This window comes from Microcaecilia unicolor, chromosome 1 (genome assembly GCF_901765095.1).
Source record: "Microcaecilia unicolor chromosome 1, aMicUni1.1, whole genome shotgun sequence".
NCBI lineage: Eukaryota > Metazoa > Chordata > Amphibia > Gymnophiona > Siphonopidae > Microcaecilia > Microcaecilia unicolor.
The window spans coordinates 123,710,671-123,737,454 of NC_044031.1; the positions used below are offsets into that span (position 1 = coordinate 123,710,671).

The 26,784-nt window shown below is 45.3% G+C and overlaps 1 protein-coding gene across 2 annotated transcripts in view; it reads right to left on the reverse strand.

The window, feature by feature from the left end:
- FAM171A1 (family with sequence similarity 171 member A1) overlaps window positions 1-26,784 on the reverse strand; it is a 335,845-nt gene that overhangs the window by 23,565 nt on the left and 285,496 nt on the right. For both annotated transcript variants that reach the window (XM_030199961.1, XM_030199965.1), the window contains exon 6: window positions 2,660-2,776. In XM_030199961.1, the coding sequence (XP_030055821.1) occupies window positions 2,660-2,776 (117 nt within the window). The remainder of the gene's footprint in view (window positions 1-2,659; window positions 2,777-26,784) is intronic.

Here is a 26,784-nt window from a genome sequence, read left to right on the forward strand (position 1 = left end):
AATTCCAGAGTCTAATTACACGTTGGGTGAAGAAAAATTTTCTCCGATTCGTTTTAAATTTACCACACTGTAGCTTCAACTCATGCCCTCTAGTCCTAGTATTTTTGGATAGCGTGAACAGTCGCTTCACATCCACCCGATCCATTCCACTCATTATTTTATACACTTCTATACATCCCTTATTTCAGGCTGATTTAGGGATCAAAAAACCTAAATAGAACTGGGGACGTGCTGCATGGTATAGCACTTTTAGTGAATCACCAGGCTGGTCTGCAAATTTTCAATTGATTCCATGACCATTGTCTATTTATAGACTGAAATCAATGTTTAAATTGACTAGCTAAGAAGGTTAAGAGGACTGAATAGCATTGACTGCAATCAGAAATAGGAAGAAATTGAACTGTATGTAAAAAGCTCCTAGCAAGCGACTTCCTTATGGCTCATGCTGCAGGGGACTTCTGATCGATGGGGGCAGCAAGGTTCCTGCATACTTTGAAGAAAGCCTAGGATCATGCCAGCTGAACTGGTGACACTGAGGCTAAGAAGTAAAGAATAATCAACATTATTAATGAGACATCGGGGCATGCTAGGGAGGTAAAATTCCTTGACGAAATCAAAGACTGCTTTATAAAGCAGCTGGTATAGGAGCCGACAAGAGGAGGAAAAATTCTAGACCTAGTCCTAAGTGGAGCATATGATCTGGTGCGGGAGGTAATGGTGATGGGGCCGCTTGATAACAGTGATCATAATATGATATGAGATTTGATATTAGCTTTGGCGTAAGTATAACCAGGAAATCCAATACGTTAGCATTTAACTTTCAAAAAGGAGACTGATAAAATGAGAACAGCGGTGAAAAAAGCCTTAGAGGAGCGGCTGCGAGGGTCAAAAATTTGCATCAGGCGTGGATGCTGTTCAAAAATACCATCCTGGAAGCCCAGGCCAAATATATTCAGTGTATTAAAAAAGGAGGGAGGAAGACCAAATAACAGCCGGCATGGTTAAAAAGTGAGGTGAAGGAAGCTATTAAAGCTAAAAGAAAATCCTTCAGAAAATGGAACCGACTAAAAATAATAAGAAACAGCATAAGAAAATGTCAAGTCAAATGCAAAGTGCTGATAAGGAAGGCGAAGAGGGACTTTGAAAAAAAGATTGCGTTGGAGGCAAAAACACATAGTAAACATTTTTTAAAGGTATATTAAAAGCAAGAAGCCGGCAAAAGAATCGGTTGGACCGCTAGATGACCGAGGATAAAAGGGGCAATCAGGGAAGACAAAGCCGTAGCAGAGAGAGTAAATGAATTTTTTGCTTCAATCTTCCCCGAGGAAGATTTGGGAGAGATACTGATGCCAGAAATGGTATTCAATGCTGACGAGTCGGCAAAACTGAATGAAATCTCTATACACCTAGAAGATGTAATGGGGCAATTTGACAAATTGAAGAGTAGCAAATCTCCTGGACCGGATGATATTCATCCCAGAGTACTGATAGAATTGAAAAATGAACTGGCAGAACTATCGTTAGTAATATGTAATTTATCTTTAAAATCGAGTGTGGTACCGGAAGACTGGAGGGTAGCCCATGTAACGCCAATATTTAAAAAAGGTTCCAGAGGGGATCCAGGAAATTATATACTGGTGAGTCTGATGTTGGTGCCAGGCAAAATGGTAGAGTTTCTTTCCCACCCCTGTACCCAACCCACATTTAAAATATCTTGTAAATTCAAACAAAACATACAATATGTCCTGACTTGTTAAAATCTCACACAAACCAATAGGCATTGTTCTGTTAAATATGCAAGAAAACCACATTGTTATTAACGTTGTTTTCTTAAATATCAAAGTCTATAATGCTCCCACAGTCCATCATTGTAATAATGTGCTGGTGGCAGGAGTTCCAGAGGTGTGCACAGAGACATCCCTGCCCTATCCCCAGTCAATTCTTTTCCATCCCCACCCTATCCCTATCATATTGCTACCGTCCCCACACCATTCCTGTGGATTTCCCCATTGTCCCCATCCCTGTGCACCTCTACTCCTCAGACCAATCCTTCTATTAAGCTTATCTTTTTCCTGGTAGATAGGAAATGCTTAAATACAGTTGCTGACTGAAACATATTATGGTTATATTAGAAAATCTATAATCCAAGATTGTGCTATTTTCACTCCAGAATTCCAGTGAGTGCCTTCTTTTATCCCTCCTGGCCCTGCTTGAAGTGGGGCAGTACTTTTATATTTTGTTGAGCTTGAGTTGTGTGATTATAGTCACAGCAAAAGCTGGTTTGGGGGAGGGGGAGACAAACAGGGCAATTATCTTAGGCCCCCATACTATAAGAAGCCCCACAATCTACCTAAGCTTGAGAAGGCACAGTCTGACAGCCTGCTAGTGGGCTTTGGGGCCCCTCCCAAATTTCTGCCCTAGGCTCTAGCATGTCTAACACCGGCCCTGGTAAAAGCTATACACTCTTTTCTCCCAAAATGTACAAGAATGTGAGAAAGGAATTACAGAACAAAAAGGAAGCTTCAGCAATGAACATAATACAGTGCAAATGTTAAGACTACAAGATGAGAGACTGAGCCACATAGCTAGTGGTACTGTTTCCAGGGCATGCTGAATGCTGTCAACAGCTGGAGAAACAAAACCAAAGCCAAAGACCTACCTGGGTTAGATGGAGACATGGCAGCAACCCAGTAGCCCAGCTGAGGTGCGATGTACGTCCAGGTAAGCTGATTCCCCTCCTGCTGTACCAGACCTAAGCTACTCTTCAGCCACGTTCCTGCAGGACAGCCAGAACACAAAGCACATTGCAAAATCTGAGGTATGAGAGCGTCAGAGTTTGCTAACTGAAACAGAATACAAACGCCTTTTCCTCCCCTTTTCCATAGCACGGCAGGGCTTAACTAGAATTGTAGGCCCTGATATTCAGCAGGCGGCAGTCAGTGTCTGCTGACTGCTGCCAGCATTATCCCCAGAAATTCAATGCTAGGCCATGTCCATGCTCTGGAATTGAATTTCCAGGTATACACGGGTAGCAAAAGGATAGCCAATTAAGTGTGATATTCACCATGTAACTGGCTATATTGAAGTGCATAAAGATAGGACTGACTTTTATGTGATCCTATTTATGCAGCTACCTTGGCCAGTTAAGAGTTGAATATCAACATTTAACTGGCCAAGTGCTGACTCTGCCCCTGGAACGCCCCCAAAATAGCTGGTTTTGGTTTGGGCGCTACCAGACATTTTCAGTGGCACTATCTGGTTAAGTTCTGATGAATATGCCTGGTTAGCCCTGGACAGGCAATTTAAACAGGCAGAAGCCTCTCCTGGCCCTTTAAATCATTTAAAATATCTGCTCATAAAATTTCCAGACCAGGAATTCTGTAGTGCCATATCATTTATTAAAACAATCACCCGATGTGGCCACGTTTCGACCACAAGCTGCATCAGGGGTGGAAACTGGGTACATAAACACACAAATTAAAATCATGCGAAGTACATAAATAATACATTTTAAAAACATACAATATATTAGATATGTACTTCGTACGATTTTAATTTGTGTGTTTATGTACCTAGATTCCACCACTGATGCAGCCTGTGGGTGAAACATGGCCATAAATGATACAGCACTACAGAATTGCTGGTCTGTTTATTGGTTTACTACACGCTTAGTTGCGGATCATCACCTTTCCTTTGTTGTGCATTGTTACATGTAAAATTTCCAGAAATTTTGAAGCAATTGGAAGAACTTCATTTTTTCTGTTTTTTTACAATCTTGTAAAAAAAAAAAAAAAAAGAATTCTACACATTGCTTATTGTTATACAATGTTTAACTTATGTTAAATTCACTATGTAGAGCTCAGTTAAAACATAGTTTTAATGCAAGACTAAGGCATTCTATTTTTAAATTTTATAAGTTTAGTGCACAGTTATTATAAATATGTTCCATGCTAAAGACCTGTAAGCTGGTGCAACCTAAGTATCTGAACAGGTCAGTTCAAATACGGGAGTGGAGTTGAAAATAAAAACTATTAACACTATAGTAAATGAAATGTAACATTCATTATGTGAAATCAGAAACAGTTTGCCTGTATTCACATTATCTATACCTAAAAAAAGAAAATGAAGTGGACTGGTGGGATGTGAAGTTGTAGGAATCTGACGTACATACCAGTTCAAAATGTGATATGTCAGAACTTGGATTCTGAGCCTGGGAAAGGATAAGTAATAATTTGTGAAACTTGAAGATACTAAAGGGGTCTTTTACAACACGGGCCTACCACTCGCTAAAATGGAAGTACCACAGGCTACTGCTGAAGCAGCCCTGCAGTAGTTTCCACCCCCAGCAAGTGCCATTTCCGTCAGTACAAAAATATTTCTATTTATGTAGCGCCAGTGTGTACCCGGTGGGAATCAGGCAGTGCCGTGCGCTTCCTGGTTTCCGCCAGGTTAGTGCGGGAGCAGGGGAGTAGCTATGGGGGGCCTTGGGGGCCCAGGCCCCCTCAATCTTGACTAAGGCCCCCCAGTCAGGTGCCCTGCCTGCCTCCGGACCGGATCCCTGGCTGGGTTGTGCGTTACCCATCCCCTGACGGTGTCTGCATACTCTAAGCTTGTACCCAGCTCCTCCCTCCTGCCTTCCCTCAGTCGGACAGCCACCGCCGAGAGTCTGTGTGGCGCTACACTCTTGGTAATGGGCTGGCGCTGAGACCTGAGGCTGCTTCCTTCTAGCATTTTCCCTTTCCCCCTCCCCGCTGACATCTCACATCTAACCTCTCCCACTCCCTTGATCGCTGTTGGTAGCGGCACTGCAGCGATTACAACAGTCTGCCTCTGAGCCTTGGCCTTCCCTGCCACAAGTCCCGCCTATGCGGAACAGGAAGTTGTACCAGAGGAGGCAGGACATGTAGCAGGGAAGTTTGAGGCTCCGAGGCACACTGCTGTTATTGCTGCAGTGCCACTACCAGCAGCGATCAACGGAAGTGCGAGAGCTAATCGGACTGTGAGGAGGAAGGAACAGGAAAAGACGCTGGAACTGGGGAAGGAGGGTGAGAAAAGGAGAAAGATGGAGGTACTGTTCTGCTGGACCTTTGGGAGGAGAGAGGTGATGGAACCATTTGGGTGAATGGAGGGCAGGAGGAGGATCTACGGGATGGAGGGAGAGAGGTGTAGGTCCTGCTATGCTGGATATTTGGGGGGGGGGGGGGGGGTGATGGACAAAGAGAAAGAGGTGCTGGATTGTGGTGAGGGGGGAAGGGATTGTTAGATGTGGATTAGCTGGTAGGAGAGAAGAAGGGAGACTGGACTTGGGGAAAGGGGGAGATACACTGGACAGTGAATGGATGGTAGGAATTGAGAGCCAGACATATTGGCCCAGTAGGGGATGTAGGAGGAAGGGAAGAGAAAGGAGAGTGTCAGGGAGACAGAGAAGTGAGATGTTGGTCATTGAGGAAGCACAGAGACAGGGACACAAAGGGACAATGCTGTACAGAGAGGGGATAAGGACATACAGGGACAATGCTGGGAGGAAAAAGGGATATTGGAAGATGCTGGACATGGGGTGAGTAAGAAGACAGGGGAGATGCTGGAAATGGGGAGGTAAGAAAATGATGGAGGGTGCTAGACATTGGATGGGGACAAAGAGGGGATATGCTGGACATGGGAGGAATAATGATATAATGGAGAAGCTGACATGGAAGGGAAGGGGACATGGAGGGATGATGGATATGAGAGGGAGTATGGTGACAGGGGGAGAAGCTGGATTGAAGTAAGGGAAGGAGGATATGATGGACAGAAGAGGGTGAGAGAAAGAGAATATACTGGTCAGAGGAGTGAAAATAGAGAGAGAGGGTGCTGTATAGAAGGGAGGAAATAGAGAGGGTGCTGAAAGAGGGGAGAGTTAGCAAAAAAAAAATAGGAATAACAGGATGAAGAATGGGATGATTGGAGTGAGGGACATGAAAAGCTGTAGGTAGATGTGGTTGAAAAAAAGGAGATTGAATACTACAAATGAAGTCTGAGCAGATTGAAAGAGAGAAAAATAAATGAAGGAAAGCTGAAGGGAAAAGATCAAAGTTAGAGATGGATATAGGAGAAGAAGTGAAGAAGACAGGAAGGGAGAGAAAAAGTAGGAGATGGACTGGAGATCTTGTAAAGGTCCTGAGTGATTTTTGTAGGCTACGTATTACAGGTACTTCATAGTATGCTTCAGACTGGAAAGGATTTATGTTTTTACTGAGATACACCAAAATCAACTTTTTTTTGGTATGGCAAGTTCCTGGGGAAATGTCCTTTTTCTGCTCTGCATCCATTCTTAGAGGGGGGGCTATGGGGGGGTTTTGTGGATGTCAAATATATGTTTAAATTAACAGCTTGATAGTCCAGTGCTCAGTGTTAGGGATTAGTATTTTTTATATTAGATTTTAGGCTACATATTTAAACTGTACAGTTTATTGTTATTGAGGTGTTTATATTTGTCATAAAGCAGTTGAAGGATATGTACCATTGTGGTAATTATTTTGCAGGATATTGTGATGCTTTTTGAGATGTTGACCATTACTGTAATGGCAAAGTTTTAAGCTACAGGATAATGCACATTTATTTTAAAATGTCAGTATTTCCAAAAGGCTCCTTTTACGAAGCTGCAGTAGCGATTCCTACATGGCAAATGTGATCAAAACACATAGGAATTGAATGGGCTTTCTCGCATTTGCCATGCTGGTAATCACTACCGTGGTTTTGTAAAAGGAGCCCAAAGTTTCCGTAAGTATGGGGTTTATGTTTGATACAGGATAGACTATTTACTTAGAAATCTGTCAACAAGTGCACACTAAGGTGTTATTTAGGAGTATACCAAGCACTCCTATATGCCTAGTGCCCCCCTCATGTTAAGTCTGGCCCCCCCAAACTGTCAAGACTGGCTACACCACTGGCGGGAGCCCTTACCACCACCTCAATAGTAAGGGCTCCCCCACCAAAATGGATGCACATCAAATGCTTCACTTGCCACATGGCTATTTCTTTAAAAAAAGAAAGACTTGCCTTTTACCTTCTGTGGTAAAAGGGGCCCTCAGCGCGCATCAAATACATGTGCTGACGCCAGCTCAGGCCCCATTTTGCCGTAGCTTTGTAAAAGGACCCTTTAATGAGTGACGTCTGCCAAAAGCGCAATGACGAAATGATGAAAATATTAAAGATTTTGGGCTCCTTTTACAAAGCTGCGCTACCATGGGAATAGAATGGGCTTCTTTGCATTTAGCATGCCGCTAATCGGTAGCGCAGCTTTGTAAAAGGAGCATTTATCTGGACTTGAATAAGCTACCTATTAAAACAGAATGCAGAGGTGACTGATCATGACAGCTTAAACAATGGCAGGAGCCTTCTGTCTTAAAGCCCACTTTCCTAATTAAATACATATAAGGGCCGCTATACTAAAGGGCGTTAAATCCTTGATGTAGATTTATTTATTAATTGTATTTATTATTAGAATTTATTTACTGCCTTTTTGAAGGAATTCACTCAAGGCAGTATACAGTAAGAACAACTCAAACATAACCTATAGATAATTACAGCATTAAAAATATTCAAACAACAATACCAAGTATGGCATAGTATGCTATATTACAATGTCAACACAATACACAACAAAATATTTTAATAACACAGGGTGTAAACAAAGATGGAACATATAGATAGATAAGATAGAGTAATAGGAGTAAGAAAATAATGGGACTAATTTAAATAAAGTTGCACATGAGGTCAGAAAGGTGCTTGAATATTATCTTAGTTGGGGTAGGAGTGGTAGTATGTGCAGCTGGTGTCATCCCGTGTGTGTGAAAGGTAACACATGCTAATAAGCTACCACAGAAACACATTAAAGCATTTGTGGTATTTTGCCTGTTTGTATGCGTTAACCTGCATGTTACAAATTTTTTAGAAATATTTTTTGAAGGGGGCATTCATGAGTACAGAGTGGGCATTCCTGTGTTATTCAGCTAGCTAATGCTAATTGGATAACGCAGAGTTAATGCGGGAGTACTTAGCGGGAGTACTTAGCGGGAGTACTTAGTGCTCCGGCTTTAATTCCTTGCAGGTATTGCTTGCTAATGGGAACATTAGCACAGGACCTGCAAATGGTACAAAAGAAACATCCTTGAAAAATGTTGCATTCAATCTGAACTTATTGTTCAGGAAAGTCCCACATTAAGCCAAGATTTTACCACATTTAAGTTAATCAGCCCCATAGATAGAGTTATCTTAATAAAGATAGAGCTTACTGATGAAATTTCCAGTTTTGTTTGGATGGCTGATTTTTGGGGGCATCCTGTTGAATACTGTGAGGCCATACCCATATGTAAAAAAAAGTTGTACTGAAGGAGCCTGCCTCCTTTGATGCAGACCATATGTAAGTGTTCCCAGGGGTGTGGTTTGGGTGGAACTGGGGCACAGCTGCAATATACATATTTTAGAAAATATGTAGATACTAGAGGAACCCAGCCCGTTTCCTCAACAATGAAACGGGCCCCAGAAAGGCTCTCTTGTAAGCGATTTTTTGTCTCTCCCCTGCCCTCCTCTCCCCTTCCCTCCATGTCCAGCGATTCTCCTCTTCCCTGCCTTCCCATCCGTGTCCCACGATTTTCTTCTGTCCTGTCCTCTCCTCCCATCCCATCCTATCCATGTCCATCGATTCTGCTCTGCTCTGCCCTGCCCTCCCCTCGCTGTGCCGCGATTCTCTCTTCCTTTGTACCTCATCGTTTTCTGGCTGGCCTGACTGGCTTCCCTTCCATTGGTAACATCCTGACATCAGCTCGCCTCCAGCGTTCCCTTCCCTTTCACTGTTCCGCCCTCTGACATCATTACGTTTTGATGCGAGGGCGGGGCGGTGAGGGGGAATGGAACGCTGGAGGCTGGCTGACGTCATGAGATGTTATGAACCCAGGCAGCCATGGAACATTGGAGGTGCAAATTATTATATAGGATGTCTTTGTCTTTTAAAATTTTATATACCGCTTTACAAATAGTACTACTCATTCAAAGTGGGTTACATAAAAACATCCACCAGATATACATAAAAACACATTCATAAAACTGAACAGTATATATTTAAACATAAAGATGTAGCATACACATTAGCTTCCAGACATCATCAACTGCTAGAGCTACACCAAAAGGATGGTCATGGGAGGGGCGTGGGCAGGTCATGAACGTTCACTAAATATGCACGCAGTATTACTGAATACCAGGGATCCACACCTAACCTAACTTACATGCCAGGATTTACACAAGGTTTCAACTGGTGTAAATCCCTGTGCCCAAAGTCTGGTATGAAAATCAGCTCTAAGCGTAATTCTATAAAGAACACACAACTCAGAGCAGTGTGGATTTTTTTCGGCACTATTTTCTTAGCGCCATTTACTGGATCTAGTCCTAAGTAAAACTTAAGGGAACTTCACACTAGACACAAACTACCAGAACCCATGGGCTGAACCTTAAGCAACCACTACAAACAATCCATAGCACTCCCTGAGGATCTCCTTTCCAGCTTATATGGGGCCAGGAAGGAACCATTACAGTTATCCATGCAGGGAATATGTTATCAGAATGGTGCATGCCTACTTACTACACTAAACTGATGTGGACCTAGAACCAGGGGCATACTGAACTAGTGAAGGCCTAAAAGGATCCTTGCACACATTAGCTGGTATATGTTAGTCTTAGAACTATTCTGTAAACAGAGAACAATTCACTATGGCCCTCATTTTAGAAGCATCCTCATTTTTAAATGGCAGCATTTAAATGTTTGAAGAGGCCTGGATTTTGAAATGCCATTTCAAAACCAGTCTCAAAACTGCCACTAGAGGCCCTGAAAGCCATTTTGATGCAGGAGCCAGTGGGGGCAGGAGCAAGTGGGGATCGCTCCTGCCCCCACTAGCCACCAACAACATGGCAGGCCTAGGAGGGGGATTGCTGCAAGTGGGTGGGTCTGGGAGGGGGCTTTTTCTGGTTGGGAGGAGGGGGAGAGAGTGGGTACTATGCAGCACAATTTCGGTTTTAGCCAAAAATGCACCAGTATTTTCAGTTGAAACCAAAACAAGGCCGAACATGAATTTCAGGCCAGTTTTAGCACCAAAGTCAAAATATGGTTGGCCTGTAGACCATTTAGATGTGGGGAAACTAAGCACCTCTAGATGGCAAGGGAGGGTGGGGAGGGCAAGGGAGAAGGAGTGGTCTGTGTAAACTTCCTGTCCACATTTATACCATATCTGGAGCATGTGTAACTTTAAGCATATTGATTTGGGGGCTGATTATGGATGTCTGTTTTATAAGGGCACATAAGCTTCTATGTTGTCTTTATAAAATAGACACCCCTTTTGAACTCTGACATGGGCCTCCTGTTATAAAAGTCCTCCGCTAAATCACAAACAAAACTTTGCAAGAACTTTTTGATACCAACTTCCCTAACAAGCCACAGAAGAGATTTATGGTTCATAAAGGACTGGAAGGTCCATCCAAGCTGCCTGGGGTTTCTTGCAGTTCAGTGCCACAAACCCCAGTTCATCTCTGGATTTCCCTTCACTATTCTTCACCCAAGAATTCTCCTCTGCTTCCCCTAGGTTTTCTTAAATTCTGTGTTTGTCTCCAACCATTGGCCACATTTTCTAGGAAGAAAAATTTGTTAAGGTTCCTCCTGAGTCTAGTCTATTGAAGCCTCATCTCTTGTTCATATCCTCCCTTCCCCCCCATTTCTCCACATAAACCTCTCATGCTATACTATTTGATAGCTTGTCTCTGGACTGATTCTATTCAATGTCCTATTCTTATATACATGTTTTCACCCTTAAAGTATAATACAACCTGTAACTGAAAAGCACTGAGCCCCTCTATCCAAAAACACCAGACCTTGAAACATCACATCACACCTGTGTGGAAGAAAGGACTTAGTGATATCTATGTTTATCTGCATGCCAAAGTAATGCATTATTGTATACAACAAACTGTACTGTTCCTTGTTAAGAATTATTTTACAGTGATGGGACATAGCAATAATTACTGCAATGGACCACTAGAGGGAGCCCATGTCCTGCTTGCTTTACTCATATAGGGAAACAACCCCGAAGGTTGCTTTTGTGCCCCTTCAAAAGCTACCCATGCTGCTGCATGTGCTGGTAAGGAAGGCAGCCCAGGCTACACCTTTATCAGACCATGCAGGATCCATCAGGTATTACATCTGCGCCAGTGACAGTTCATATTATACCAACAATAGGAAGCACTGTACATAGACATAATACAAACAAAGGCCCACAGTGTAAGGCCAGGTGGCCTCCTTACTGCATTCTCTGGCCTTTTGCTTTGCCCACCTGCTGTTGGCTGAATGCTGGATGCCTTCTAAGGCATTCATTTATCAGTATAACCTAAGCATAATGTAGCCCTAGCTGAGGCCCATTATGCCTCCAAACCATTTAGCCATTATCAGATCAAATAACCTCCACCTAAGCATCTCACCTTTTTCTAAGTCATACTGAAATTTTCCTAATAGACTGTGTTTACCTCCTGTTACACTCTTGGCATCACCCAACATACTTTCCCCCTCATTTACTGTATTCTTGCATGCTGGCTTGTTAATGAACATGTTGCGTACAGTTTTCCCATGACAGGAATGACAGTGCCATCCCTTCTGTTCTAGTATGGCCAATCCTCTTTTCTAGTCATTATACACCACAATCTTCACCTTTGCCCATCCAAATAAAGCCACAGAGGCAGCAGTCTGAGTATGCGCTTTGGCCTACTACCTGAATATCCAAAACTTTAATTATACCACTGGCCCTTTCTTCCCTTGTCATCTGGAAAAATCCGCAAGCAAATGAAAATGAAAGCCATTTAACCATATGAAAGCTAGCGCTTCACAAAAATCTACAGATAGTCCTATTAGCTTTTAGCCACTAACCCCAGATTCTATGAACGGCAACTAAAATTCCACATGCAAATCAGTATGCATAGCCGATTTACGCACAAAATTTAATTGGTTACCAAGCCAATCAGTGCTGATAACTGGATGTTAACAAGCAATTATTGGTACTAATTGGGACTAAATAGGATTTACGTGCATAACTCGCTATGCATATTCTATAAAATGATGTGTGTAAATCAGATCACGTGGCTCTCAAAAGAGGGGGGGGGGCATGGTCATGGGAAGGGATGGGCGGGTCGTGGGCGTTCTGAAATTTTACACATACTGTTACAGAATACGCCTGAGCCACGCCTAAATAAGAAATGAGCATTTACACTGGGTTTTAGTTGGCATAAATGCCTGCTTCTAAATTTTAGTCACGGGATGACCACTACATGTATTCTATAAATCTACCTAATGTTAGGTGAGATTTATAGAATAGCACTAACTCCAGTTTTCTTCAGCATCAATTTTGTAGGTGCCACATATAGAATCTAGCCCTAAGCATTCTATAAATACTGCCCTGCGTTAAGTACTGATTATAGAATGGTGTGTACCTTCCGGATTTGCACCCAACCTTTAGGTGCATTTACACCAACTAAAAGCTCGTGTAAATCCTGGCGTGTAACTTGGGCGCGGATCCCCCAAATTCTATAATACTGAATGTATCTCTAGTGAACACTCCAGACATGCCCATGCCCCTCCTGTAACCACACCCCCTTTTCAGTTGTACAATATAGGATTTAAGCACGCATTTTTATAGAACAGCGCTTTGCAAGATGTGAACATAAATCCAGATTTTTGCCATTTAACATCAATTGGTTACCAGCCAACTGTTCATGCTAATTGGTTCGTTAACCAATGAAACTGCGTGTGCACATTGGGTGCATGCTCCAATTTGTGGGCACAATTTTGAGCAACATATATATAATCTGGCCTTAAAAGGGCAACCCCCAAATTCTATATATGGCACCTTAAGTTGCGCACACAACTTCATTGATTAACAAGCTAATCAGAACCCATAATTGGTACTTAACAACCAATTAGCAGCACAAATTAGCTTTAATTAGAATTGACATGCACAACTTTCTAGGTATATTCTATAACGCAGTGCACATAAATTCTCATGTGTTCAGTCCAAAAGGGGTATGATTATGAGCATGGGCGGGTTGTGGGCGTTTCATAAAACTATGCACACTACTATAGAATAACCCAATCTATGTCTAACTTAGGTACAAGAATGGAACATGAGCGTATTCTATAAACTACCCCTAACTTTAGGCGTTGTTTATAGAATCATGCTAACCACATGGTTTTACGGCACTGATTTCTAAGGCACCATATATAGAATTTCCCCCAAGTCTGTAACTGGGTGCCAGTGGTGTACCAAGGGGGGGTGGGGGGTGGGGGCGGTCCACCCTAGGTGCACGCCGCTGGGGGGGGGGGGGGTGCCGCGCGCCTGTCTGCTCCACTTGTTCCGTACTCCCTCTGCCCCGGAACAAGTTACTTCCTGTTCCGGGGCAGAGGGAGCATGGAACGAGTGAAGCAGACATGCGTGCAGCACCCCCCCCCCCCCCAGCAGGTAAAAATGCACCCGGGGGGGGGGGGTGTCCTTTCGCCGGGGGTGGGGGTCGTGCTGCACCCTGGGGGGGCGTCCTTTCGCCGGGGGTTGGGTGGGGGTCGCGCTGCACCCATGGAGGGGGGCGCATCGGCGATCCGCCCCGGGTGTCAGCCACCCTAGGAATGTCACTGCTGGGTGCTGGCATTCATGTGCCACATGCACGGGTAAAGGTACAGAATCCCAGCACTTTTGCATGTAAGTGGCAGCAAAGCGACTAAGGCCCAGATGCATCAACCATACGTTAAAAAATCAAAAACGTAAAAGTCCTTACCGAAGTTGAAAAAACGAAGAATGCACTAAAAACAGAAGTCCTACATGTTCGGTTCGGTATTTGAAAGTCGAATGCATTACAGAAGTGTAATCCCCATCGTTAATCTGCCCGTAAAGCATGCACAGAGCAGCCAAGTGTTATGCTGGCTGCTCTGCGCATGCCACAAACATCAAAACCCAAAACAAAAAAAAACACGCTGAAAATAAAAGGTGCAAAGGCACTCGTCAGGAGTGTCTTGTATGGACGCCCTTGCCCCCCCCCCCCCCCCCGAGGTCGCCGCTGCTCCCCGCTTCCGCATGTATTAAATAAAAAATAAAAACAAAAAACCAAAGTTTAGCAGCCCCGGTCCCCCTCCCTTCCTCTCTCTGTTTTTCTCCTTCTCCCACAGCTCCGCCTCCCGCCATCCTCCGCTCCCGTGCCCCGCCCCCCCTGAGCTTGTCGCCGCCGCTCCCCTCCTCTACCGGACCCCCCCTCTGCTTTACCAGCCCGCGCAGCGCCTCTCACCTCTGTGTGAAGGCGCTGCACGGGCAAGAACAGCTGACAGGCGATCAGTGCTGCCTTCTCCGATGTCCCTCTGTTCTTCCTGGGCCCCCCCTCCTCTGACATGGGTAACTTTAATGCATGCAACAGTTAGGAATTTCTTCGTTAAAGGGTCGTTAAAGGGTTGTTAAGGTTTAGTGCATCTGGGCCTAAGTACTGTTTTGTAGGGGTACATGTGCCTTTAACAGATACTCTCTCTGAATATGTTTTTCTGGATCATTCCATTTCTTTTCAACTCCTGTTCTCAAACAGAGTTCAGAATTCTTTCCGGGCACTCTGGAAGATTAGGTCTCCTTAGATCATTTTCAGATAAGTCTGTAAAGCTGCTTCTTCATGCATTCATATTGTATTGTTTAGATTATTATAACTCACTCTTCATTGGCCTACTGCTTTATTCTATCAAACGTTTACAACTGATACAGAACACTGCTGTTAGACTTCTCTACAAGGTATCTTGATACGATCATGTGACTCTAATATTGTCTGCCTATGATATATATGACAAATTTTGCTTCTCAAAATTTTGTTAATTGAAAATAGAGCTTTTTACATGGGTCAACCATCTTATCTTTCCTCAGCTCTTTATTTGCCTTCTGATACACTATGATCTGCAAACACAAATCTTTTGGGTGCTCCTTTCTTTTCTAAATTATGACTTGATTCCGCTCGCCTTTCTGCTGCATTACCCCCATTCTCTGGAATTCTCTTCCCACACAACTTCTCTTCCTACACAACTTCATTTAAAGTCTTCTAAAATGAAATGTACAACTGCTCTGAAGACTGGTTTTTCACTCAGGCTTTTCCATCAGCATAAAACAGCTCAGACTGTTTATTCTGATGTAACAGTGGATTTTATTATTCCTTTTGTTTCCTGATTTTTGGTTATATAATGGATTGATATGCTGTGCTATTCAACCCTCACCCCACCTTTTGTCCCCTGATTTATTTTTTTGTTTTTTGATTCATATGTGTCTTTATGTTTTGTTACAGCTGTTATATACTGGATTTTTGTAAACTGCCATGACAGCTGCCGAATGGCGGTATATGAACATAGTAGATAACGGCAGATAAAGACCTGTAAGATCCCATCCAGTCTGCCCAACAAGATAGCTCATTGCATAAAGTACGATGCATAGGAGCCGACTCTGTGGGTGCTTGAGCACCCCCAATATTGAGAAAATTCCTTGTATGTGTCTAGGGAAGGGTTATTTCCACTGGGCTTAGGACCCCCAATAATTTTGAAAAGTTGGTTTCTATGGTATGATGTGAACTACATATGTATGTGCAATTAACAAAATTCTGAAGGCTAATGAAATGTTACAAATAAATAAAATAAATAACGCATAAATGCAAAGGAGCGTTCATAAGGGTGAAGCATGGGAAGGGCCATAGACCTACCTGGGTTAGACAGAGACATAGGAGGGGCATGGGTGGTGCTGCCACTTATATATGCAACTTACTGAATACTGTCCGCTTGCTGCGTTTAGACACCCCGATTAGGTACTGGGTTACGCTTGTATTCTATTACTTAATTCTATTCCAGTACAGAATAGGCTGTCACTGCATGGCATCAGGGTGCCTAAAAATGCCACCACTGAGAGAACAGCCCTCTAATAGGACAATTCTATCAACTGAGACACTTTGCATGTAAAAGTTTAGAATAGGCTTGTCCAACCTAACAGCCTGTGGGCCAGAACCCGGCCCACCAAGTGCTTTTTTTCTGGCCCTTAAGTAGAGAGGTGTGGTAGCCGTGTTAGTCCACTCTTAAAGGTTATCAATAGAAATCAAACAAAATAAAACATGGAAAAGAAAATAAGATGATACCTTTTTTATTGGACATAACTTAATACATTTCTTGATTAGCTTTCGAAGGTTGCCCTTCTTCGTCAGATCGGAAATAACACATTTGCTTATTTCCGATCTGACGAAGAAGGGCAACCTTCGAAAGCTAATCAAGAAATGTATTAAGTTATGTCCAATAAAAAAGGTATCATCTTATTTTCTTTTCCATGTTTTATTTTGTTTGATTTCTATTGATACATTTCTGGCCCTTGGAAGCTTGGCAATTCTTGTAGTGCTTACAGCAGGATTCCTGCTTCCCTGCTGTGACTCAGCTCTCTGTGGCTCAAGCTTGCTGTTTTCTTATGCAGCAGGTGAGGGAAAAGAAACTGGGTGAAGGCTGGGGGAGGGAGGGGGGAGGTTACATGAGTGACAGAAACTAGGTGAAGGCTGGGGGGGGGGGGGGGTGGATAAATGAGCAAGAGCGAGACTGTGTGAAAGCTGGGGAGGGGATGATGCTCCGTCATATTTTGGCACTATTTGACGAAACATGCGGCAAAATACAACGGTGAATGTTTTGGCTCTCTGAATGTTACAAAATATAAAATGTGGCCATGGCCCCCGATTTAAAAAGGCTGAACAAGCCTAATTTAGAATGTATGTGAGCATGCTGCCTAAGCACTACTTCACAAATACGCTAGAAATGTACGGAGGGGAGACAAAAACTTCTTCAGGTATATTAGTGAAAGGAGAAAGGCTAAAAAGGGGATTGTGAGACTAAAAGATACAGCAAAACGCTATGTAGAAAATGATGAAGAAAAAGCCAATTTGCTAAATAGATACTTTTGTTCTGTTTTTACTGAAGAAAATCCTGGGGAAGGACCAAGAGGGACTGGCAAAAGTACACCTGAAAACTAAGTGGATAGAGCGCCGTTCACGGAAGAGAGTGGGTATGAACAACTTGGAAAGCTAAAGGTGGACAAAGCCATGGGGCCGGACGGGATCCACCCCAGAATACTGAGGGAACTCAGAGAGGTTCTGGCGGGTCCTCTTAAAGATTTGTTTAATAAATCCTTGGAGACGGGAGAGGTTCCGAGGGATTGGAGAATGGCGGAGGTGGTCCCTCTTCACAAAAGTGGTGATAGGGAAGAAGCTGGAAACTACAGGCCGGTAAGCCTCACTTCGGTTATTGGAAAAGTAATGGAAGCCATGCTGAAGGAAAGGATAGTGAATTTCCTGAAAGCCAATAAGTTGCAAGATCCGAGACAACATGGTTTCACCAAAGGGAAGTCGTGCCAAACGAATCTCATTGAATTCTTTGACTGGGTGACGGGAGAATTAAATCAAGGACGTGCTATGGACGTCATCTACTTAGATTTCAGCAAGGCTTTTGACACGGTTCCCCACAGGAGGCTCTTGAATAAACTAGAATGGCTGAAGATAGGACCCGAAGTGGTGAACTGGATTAGGAACTGGTTGACGGGCAGACGCCAGAGGGTGGTAGTAAATGGAGTTCGCTCGGAGGAGGGAAAGTTGAGTAGTGGAGTGCCTCAGGGATCGGTGCTGGGGCCCATTCTGTTCAATATATTTGTGAGTGACATTGCCGAAGGGTTACAAGGTAAAGTTTGCCTTTTTGCGGATGACACCAAGATTTGCAACAGAGTGGACACCCCGGAGGGAGTGGAAAACATGAAAAAAGATCTGAAGAAGCTGGAAAAATGGTCTAACGTTTGGCAATTAAAATTCAATGCGAAGAAATGCAAAGTGATGCACTTAGGGAGTAGAAATCCAAGGGAGGCGTATGTGTTAGGTGGGGAGAGCCTGATAGACACAGACGGGGAGAGGGATGTTGGGGTGATAGTATCTGAGGACCTGAAGGCGACGAAACAGTGTGACAAAGCGGTGGCCGTAGCTAGAAGATTGCTAGGCTGTATAGAGAGAGGTGTGACCAGCAGAAAAAAGGAGGTTTTAATGCCCCTGTATAAGACGTTGGTGAGGCCCCACCTGGAGTATTGTGTTCAGTTTTGGAGGCCGTACCTTGCAAAGGATGTTAAAAAAATGGAAGCGGTGCAAAGAAAAGCTACAAGGATGGTATGGGAGTTGCGTTCCAAGACGTATGAAGAGAGACTTGCTGACCTGAACATGTATACTCTGGAGGAAAGGAGGAACAGGGGTGATATGATACAGACGTTCAAATATTTGAAAGGTATTAATCCGCAAACGAATCTTTTCCGGAGATGGGAAGGCGGTAGAACGAGAGGACATGAAATGAGATTGAAGGGGGGCAGACTCAGGAAAGATGTCAGGAAGTATTTCTTCACGGAGAGGGTGGTGAACGCTTGGAATGCCCTCCCGCGGGAGGTGGTGGAGATGAAAACGGTAACGGAATTCAAACATGCGTGGGACAGGCATAAAGGAATCCTGTGCAGAAGGAATGGATCCACAGAAGCTTAGCTGAAATTGGGTGGCGGGGGGAAGAGGGGTTGGTGGTTGAGAGGCTAGGATGGGGGAGGGCAGACTTATACGGGGTCTGTGCCGGAGCCGGTGATGGGAGGCGGGACTTGTGGTTGGGAGGCGGGAAATACTGCTGCACATACTTATACGGTCTGTGCCCTGAAAAAGACAGGTACAAATCAAGGTAAGGTATACACATATGAGTTTATCGTGGGCAGACTAGATGGACCGTGCAGGTCTTTTTCTGCCGTCATCTACTATGTTACTATGTCAATTACATAGGGGGTCCTTTACAAAGGCACAGTAGCATATTCATACAGGTGTCTCTAGCGTTTAGCGCATGCTTATTTTTAGCCTGTGCTAAAAATGGTAGCACGCCTTTGTAAAAGGCCCACATAATGTGTTCACATGGGTGGGACATGGGCAGGGGTCTCATTTACGCACACACCTTACTGAATAATATATCCGTCGGTGCACTGATAACCGGGTTAGGTGCCTAGGGTCTGTTAAAGAATACTAGCATAAGGTCCATTATAGAACAGACCCCTACCACATACAAGTCTATAACTGCACTCCTATACTTAGGGCCTCTTCTAGAAAGGAAACAGGTGCTCACTTTCCATTACAACAGGTTAGATATGAAGCTATAATTTAGATGCGAGCGCTTTCATTAACCACAGAGGTGCCGGTGAAACATGTATAACTTTATAAGTTCTGCAGGTGTGAGTCACGCCTATGCTCCTGCCATGTGTACTTGTATGTTTACCTACCAAATATGTGCTATGTAAGATATGTGCATATTTACAGAATAGCACTTAGGTGGAATTTTGGCACTTACATCTGTATCTGCCATTATTCATTTATGGCGTATTCAGTCTGTAAATATTAATGCCCACTTTCTAGAACTCCCTCTAAACATGCGAGATTGAAAATGCAAACAAACTATACTTCTCACATGTGGCAGGAGAGAATATGTGAAGAGTTTGTACAATAACCCAGACACTGGCTTCAGATTCCAAGATTCTGAATGTGCTGACATGCAAAACTCTATTCAAAAGCACCCTAACACATACACAGAAAAAGAAATCAACCACCTCTGGATCAGGTAGCTGCACCAAAGCTCCCACTGGTCATTATTCCTTTCTTCACATGCTTTGGAAACTGAAGCATTCGTGCCAAAAGCAAATTTAAAAAGGAAACAGTCACAGAATATTTTCCATTTGTTATTCTCATTTCTCATTCACTGTACAGACACACTGAAGCAGCTGATATATAGATGTGTGGGCGATGCCAAATGGATCATCTCAGATGTAAACATCACAGATACAACAGTGGTGGGGGAAGGAAGCAATGCCAGAATGCATTGGTTAGATACTGACGCACAAGAGCACAGATAAATATACTACAAGTTTTTAAGGGCAATTCTGCAACACAACAAAACTAAAGTATATAATGGACAAAACCCAACTCTTCTGTTAGATGATTCCCTAATGTGGCTGAGCCACATGAACTCTATCTTACCACAACATCACTTTGTATTTGTTCTCACCGGCGTCTGCAAACGCCTCTCCGGAACTATGTAAGCCACACTGAGCCTACAAACAGGTGGGAAAATGTGGGATACAAATGTAACAAATGAATAAATAAATAAATAAATAAATAATATGTGCCTGCAGTTACATGCATCTGGCATGCAGAACTGCAGAGTAAGTGCCACTTATGCATGATTCTGCCCAAAGCCCTATTCTGTAAGCTCATGTGTAAGTGGCATAGTGCGCAATTGTGAAGGGGGCTTACATATGGGAGGAACATGGATGGGACATGGGCTTGTCAACTATCAACATGTACAGATTATACAATACTATAAGTTGTGCATGGTGACTGACGCATCTAGGTGCGCCCACTTATGACTGCCATTAACTAGACATAAGTGAGCGCCTTCTTTTTGGTATGCCAATGGTGGTTTCCACAAGTATTCTATAATGGAATCAGAGCATCCTGATGCTGTTATAGAACTGGCACTCCCCACGCTGCCAGTTTCTAGAATTAGCCCCTTTAGCCTTTCTTTGTTTACTTTGGTGTGAGTTGTAATGTTTACCACATCATAAGGACAGTAGTCCCACATTTAACTCGAAATTAGAAAATGCAGACTATACAAAACTTTTTTTTTTTTTTTTAGGAAATAAGTCACAAACATAAGCCATTATATTACTCCAGGGGGAATTCTGTGCGGTGCAGACTTTCCCTCCTTTACAGAATTCTGCACAGGGAGAAGGATGTAGCACAGGCAGCGGTAGCAGCTGGCATGGCTTCCTCTCCTTTCCCTTCCATGGCAAACATCCTCAGAGTGTCCCCCATCCCCACATGCAGCAACCACAATCACAACCATTCCCCGCTGCCACAACTTTAGATTGCTCTTTTTGTCAATGTGTGGTGGGGAGAAGAATGGCTGCTCATCAGGTGGAGTCTTCTTCCTCTGCTGCCTTGGGCCTGACTGTTAAATTGAACTGCATAGGATACAATCCTGCTTATTTTCGAAGGAGAAGGGCGGCCATCTTCCAACACAAATCGGGAGATGACCGGCTTTCTCCTAAAGCTGGTCAAATTGGTATAATCGAAAGCCGATTTTGGCCAGCTTCAACTGCTTTCCGTCGCAGAGCTGGCCAAAGTTCAAGGGGGCGTGTCGGCAGTGTACTGAAGGCGGGACGGGGGTGTGGTTAAGAGATGGCTGCCTTGGCCGATAATGGAAAAAAGAAGGCTGGCCCTGACGAGCATTTGGCCGGCTTTACTTGGTCCCTTTTTGTTCACGACCAAGCCTCAAAACGGTGCCCGAACTGACCAGATGACCACCGGAGGGAATCGGGGATGACCTCCCCTTACTCCCCCAGTAGTCACTAACCCCCTCCCACCCAAAAAAAAAAATTAAAAAACATTTTTTTGCCAGCCTCTATGCCAGCCTCAAATGTGATACCCAGCTCCATGACAGCACTATGCAGGTCCTTGGAGCAGTTTTTAGTGGGTACTGCAGTGCACTTCAGGCAGGCGGACCCAGGCCCATCCCCCCCTACCTGTTTTGTGGTGGTAAATGGGAGCCCTCCTAAACCCACCCGAAACCCACTGTACCCATATCTAGGTGCCCCCCGTTACCCTTTAAGGGCTATGGTACTGTTGTACAGTTGTGGGCAGTGGGGTTTGGAGGCTCAGCACACAAGGTAAGGGAGCTATGCATCTGGGAGCAATTTGTGAAGTCTACTGCAGTGCCCCCTAGGGTGCCTGGCTGGTGTCCTGGCATGTGAGAGGGACCAGTGCACTACAAATGCTGGCTCCTCCCACAACCAAATGGCTTGGATTTGGCCGGTTTTGAGATGGCCGCCATTAGTTTCCATTATCGGTGAAAACCAATGTCGGCCATCTCTAAGGCCGGCCCAAATGTTGAGATTTGGCCGGCGCCGACCGTATTATTGAAACAAAAGATGGTCACCCATCTTGTTTCAATAATACGGTTGGGTACGCTGCTTTATGGGGCCGTAATTAAAGATGGGCACCCCCATTCGATTATGCCCCTCTATGGAACCTTTTGGCGAAACGTGTCAGGCCACATATTTGTTGTATAATAAAATTTAAAAAATAGATACACAGAGCTTTGTTTGGCTTTCTGTTGTTACTTTTGGTTTGCGCACATGCTCCTTTTATTTCTGGTCTTTTTCTGTGGTGCACCTGCCTCTATTTTTTCTGTTTATAATATACCCTCGCAATAAAAGACATATTTTTCAATTCCAAAACCGAGTTCTTCCATGTGTTATTTCTAGGGAAAATTCTAGTTTCTCTGCTCCTGTCTGGTTCCTGGAGTGCTGGCTAGGGTTGCAGCAGTTACAAATTGTGCATTTTTTATAACCTAAACCCTATTTATTTATTTATTGAGATTTATTAACTGCCCTATTATTTCAAATGCTGCGCTTTTTGGGTGAGTTACAGATCCGCTTTGGATGCTCCCAGGGGTGTTTGGATAACACTATCCTGGTTTTTGAACCTGGCGCTGACAGAATGTCATAGCACAGGGTCCAAGGAGAAAGAGATGGTGTGGGCAGAGGGATAGTAATGTTAGGGATCAGGCAGGGGCAGAGCCAGACACCCAATTTTGGGTGGGTCTGGGCCCAAGATGGGTGGGCAGAAGAACCCCGCCCCGTTCCACAGGTGATTTGGTCTCTCCTTCTTTTACCTGCATGCCATATGGTCTCTCAAACATCTCCCCTTTCCCACATACCTTTTAAATAGCAGATTTTCACCAGCAGCGAGCAGCAACTAATACACACTACTCATGTTGGCCCCACAGCCTTCTCAATGATGCAACTTCCTGTTTCTGCATAGGTGGGAATATGTCAGAGGGAAGGATGTGGGGGCTGGTGCAAGTAGTATGTATCAGTCACTGCTTGCTGCAGGTGAAGATCTGCTATTTACAAGGTATGCAAGAGGGACCGTTGTTGGGAGTTTTCAACTAGTGGGGCTTGGGAATCCCTGCCAGCCATATCATAGGTGTGCTGCTACTGGGTGAGCCTGAGTCCAAACAGGCTCACCCTTGGCTACGACACTGGGATCAGGTATAAGGGCAAAACGTACTCTAAAGCCAGCAGACTTCATGCCCCACACTACAAAAATATAATTTGTCTTTCGCCAGTTAACACATTAAAAAAAGGAAACATTAAGGGCCGGATTCAGTAAATGGCACCTAAATGTAGGTGCTGAAAAAAAATGCTGCCCATCACTATTCTATAAAGGACGCTCCAGGATGAGTGCTTTTTATAGAATAGAATCGGGTGCCGAATTCCGCACCCAACTTTAGGAATGAGGACTTCCACCAGCTGAAACCAGGTGTAAAACCTAGCGCACAAGTTGGGTGTGCATCGGCGGTATTCTATAACACTGCATGCAATTTTCCAGAACGCACCTGACTTGCCCATGGGAACACCCCCTTTGCAGTTGTGCGTGGATACACTTAGGTGCTATCCTTTAATTGGGTGGGTAAATGTATGTAACCCTGGCTTCACCACAAGTTTGGGGCACCAGCTAGCTCTTTGGACAGGTACCCAAAACCAGGGCTAAAAACAGTAGTTCTGATTTACCGAGCTGGGCATAGGCCATGGCCGGGCTTGATCCTGGTAGGCCGTAGGGTTTTAAGCCACAATCTTTATTATTTCTTTAATAGTCTTTGAGCAAACTGACTTCACTCACACTTAAGAAACTCTCCATTCTCTTAAGACTCCTGATACTGAAACATGGCTCATGTCGAGTCTTGATGCTAATAAACTCCTGATATCCTCACATTATCTAGCTACTGTTTTTTAGTCACCTATGCTGTATTTGTATTTAACTCTTTTGAAGGACCACAATATTTGTTGCTTTTTCTATGTCCTTATTCTTTTCCCAACTTCCCCTTTTCACCCAGATTTAACCCCCTTACAGACTGCTCGTCTAGTATTAGAAAACTGGCTATTTATACACAAACTGGTATTAAGCACCTCAAAACCCACAGTATGCTGGATCACTGGAACACAGAGAGAACCAACCTTAACTCCTATTTTGTTTAATCTTCCAATACCAACAGTTTGCTCATTTCATTACTTGGATGTAATACTCGATTCTTCACTAACATTTGAGCAGCAAATTTCCCGAGTAGTCCAGAAGGACTATTTTTTGGATTCATCACATCTGCTCCATCCGTAGGTACCATGATTTCACATCTATACATACTTAGATTCACACATTCATTATTTCTAGAATAGACTTATTATAACGTTATTTCTCCGAGGACAAGCAGGCTGCTTGTTCTCACTGATGGGTGACGTCCTCGGCAGCCCCTCCAATCGGAATCTTCCTAGCAAAGTCCTTTGCTAGCTCTCGCGCGCCCGCGCGCACCGCGCATGCGCGGCCGTCTTCCCGCCCGAAACCGGCTCGAGCCGGCCAGTCTTCTTTCGTCCGCACTCGGTACGGCTGTGTTTTTTTGCCGTGTTGAGCCCCGGAGAGTCGACCTCGCGCGTCCGTTATCTAATCGACGTGTTTTTTCTTCGGAAAAGTTTCTTTTCGTTCGGAAAGTGCTCCGGAAACCCCCTTGGGTTTCGTTTGCCCCTTCCCGTATTTCCAGTTTTTGCCCCGGTAAGTTTTCTTTCGTTGTCGGGGTAGGCTTCTTTTCGGCCTCGGTCGAGATTTTTCTCCCTTAAAGTTTTGGTGCTCCAAATTCGTCATTTCGGATTTTGACTTCGCCGGCGTGATTTTTCCGCCCATGACATCGAAGCCTTCCAGCGGCTTCAAGAAGTGCACCCAATGCGCCCGGGTAATCTCGCTCACTGATAGGCACTCTTCGTGTCTTCAGTGTCTGGGGGCCGAGCACCGTCCCCAGAACTGCAGTCTGTGTTCCCTCTTACAAAGGCGGACTCAAGTAGCGAGATTGGCCCAGTGGAACGTTTTGTTCTCGGGCTCTTCGTCGGCATCGGCACCGGGGTCATCGTGTGCATCGACGTCATCAGCGTCCAGACCTTCTTCCTTGGCTGCCAGTGCATCGAGTGCATCGAGGCATCGGCCCTCTGCATCGGCGCCGAGACATCGGATAGCTGCATCGACGTCGGTGGTACCGGGACCTCGTCTCCTGATGTCGTCGGACGGTGGTGCATCGAGTGGAGTGCAGGTGAGGGCTGTCCATTCCCCTGCTGGTGGCGGTGAGCCCTCGGGTGGGTCTCCTCCTACCCTGAGGGCTCCTGCGGTACAGCCCCCCCGAGACCGACCTCCTTCGGCCTCGGCCCCGAGGAAGCGACGGCTGGATTCTACGTCCTCCTCGTCGGTGCCGGGGAGCTCCGGTGACATGCTTCGGAAGAAGTCGAAGAAGCATCGACACCGGTCCCCTCCCCGCGTCGGCACCGAGAGCTCTGGGTCGCCGAGGGAGTCGGCACCCAGCAGGCATCGGCACCGAGAGGACCGCTCACCCTCTGTTCAGGAGGTGTCGATGCGCTCCACTCTGGACAGCCCGGAACAGCCTCCACGCCCGGAACAGGTTCTGACGTCGACGCCTGCATCGACCTCCATGCCTTTCTCTGCAGCCGCTCTGAACGAGAGCCTCCGGGCCGTTCTCCCAGAGATTCTGGGAGAGCTGTTGCGCCCTACCCCTCCGGTACCGGCGGTGCTTGCGCCTCCGGTACCGTCGAGCGTGGCGCCGGCTGGCCCATCGCCCGGGGTGAGGTCCCCGACGTCGGTACCGCGTGCGGTGCCGACTGCGGCCACCTCCCAGGAGGGCTCCCCGACTACGTCGGCGGAGGGAGCTTCGCCGATGCGGGCGAGGGAGTCTACCTCTCGACGCCCCCATCGTGGACGTGGCTCCACGGAGTCGAGCCGGGCACGGTTGCAGACGCAGGTCCGTGAACTTGTGTCTGACACCGAGGGTGAGGCCTCGTGGGAGGAAGAAGAAGACCCCAGATATTTCTCTGACGAGGAGTCTGAGGGTCTTCCTTCTGATCCCACTCCCTCTCCTGAAAGACAGCTTTCTCCTCCCGAGAGTCTGTCTTTTGCTTCCTTTGTCCGGGAGATGTCTACGGCCATCCCCTTCCCGGTGGTTGTGGAGGACGAGCCCAGGGCTGAAATGTTTGAGCTCCTGGACTATCCTTCTCCACCTAAGGAAGCGTCCACTGTTCCCCTGCACCATGTCCTCAAAAAGACATTGCTGGCGAACTGGACCAAGCCTTTAACTAATCCCCACATCCCCAAGAAGATCGAGTCCCAGTACCGGATCCATGGGGACCCAGAGCTGATGCGCACTCAGTTGCCTCACGACTCTGGAGTTGTGGATCTGGCCCTAAAGAAGGCTAAGAGTTCTAGGGAGCATGCTTCGGCGCCCCCGGGCAAAGACTCTAGAACCTTAGACTCCTTTGGGAGGAAGGCCTACCATTCCTCTATGCTCGTGGCCAAAATTCAGTCTTACCAGCTCTACACGAGCATACACATGCGGAATAATGTGCGACAGTTGGCGGGCTTGGTTGATGCTCTTCCCCCTGAGCAAGCCAAGCCTTTTCAGGAGGTGGTCAGGCAGCTGAAGGCGTGCAGTAAATTCCTGGCCAGAGGAGTTTATGACACTTTTGATGTTGCGTCCAGGGCCGCTGCTCAAGGTGTGGTGATGCGCAGGCTCTCATGGCT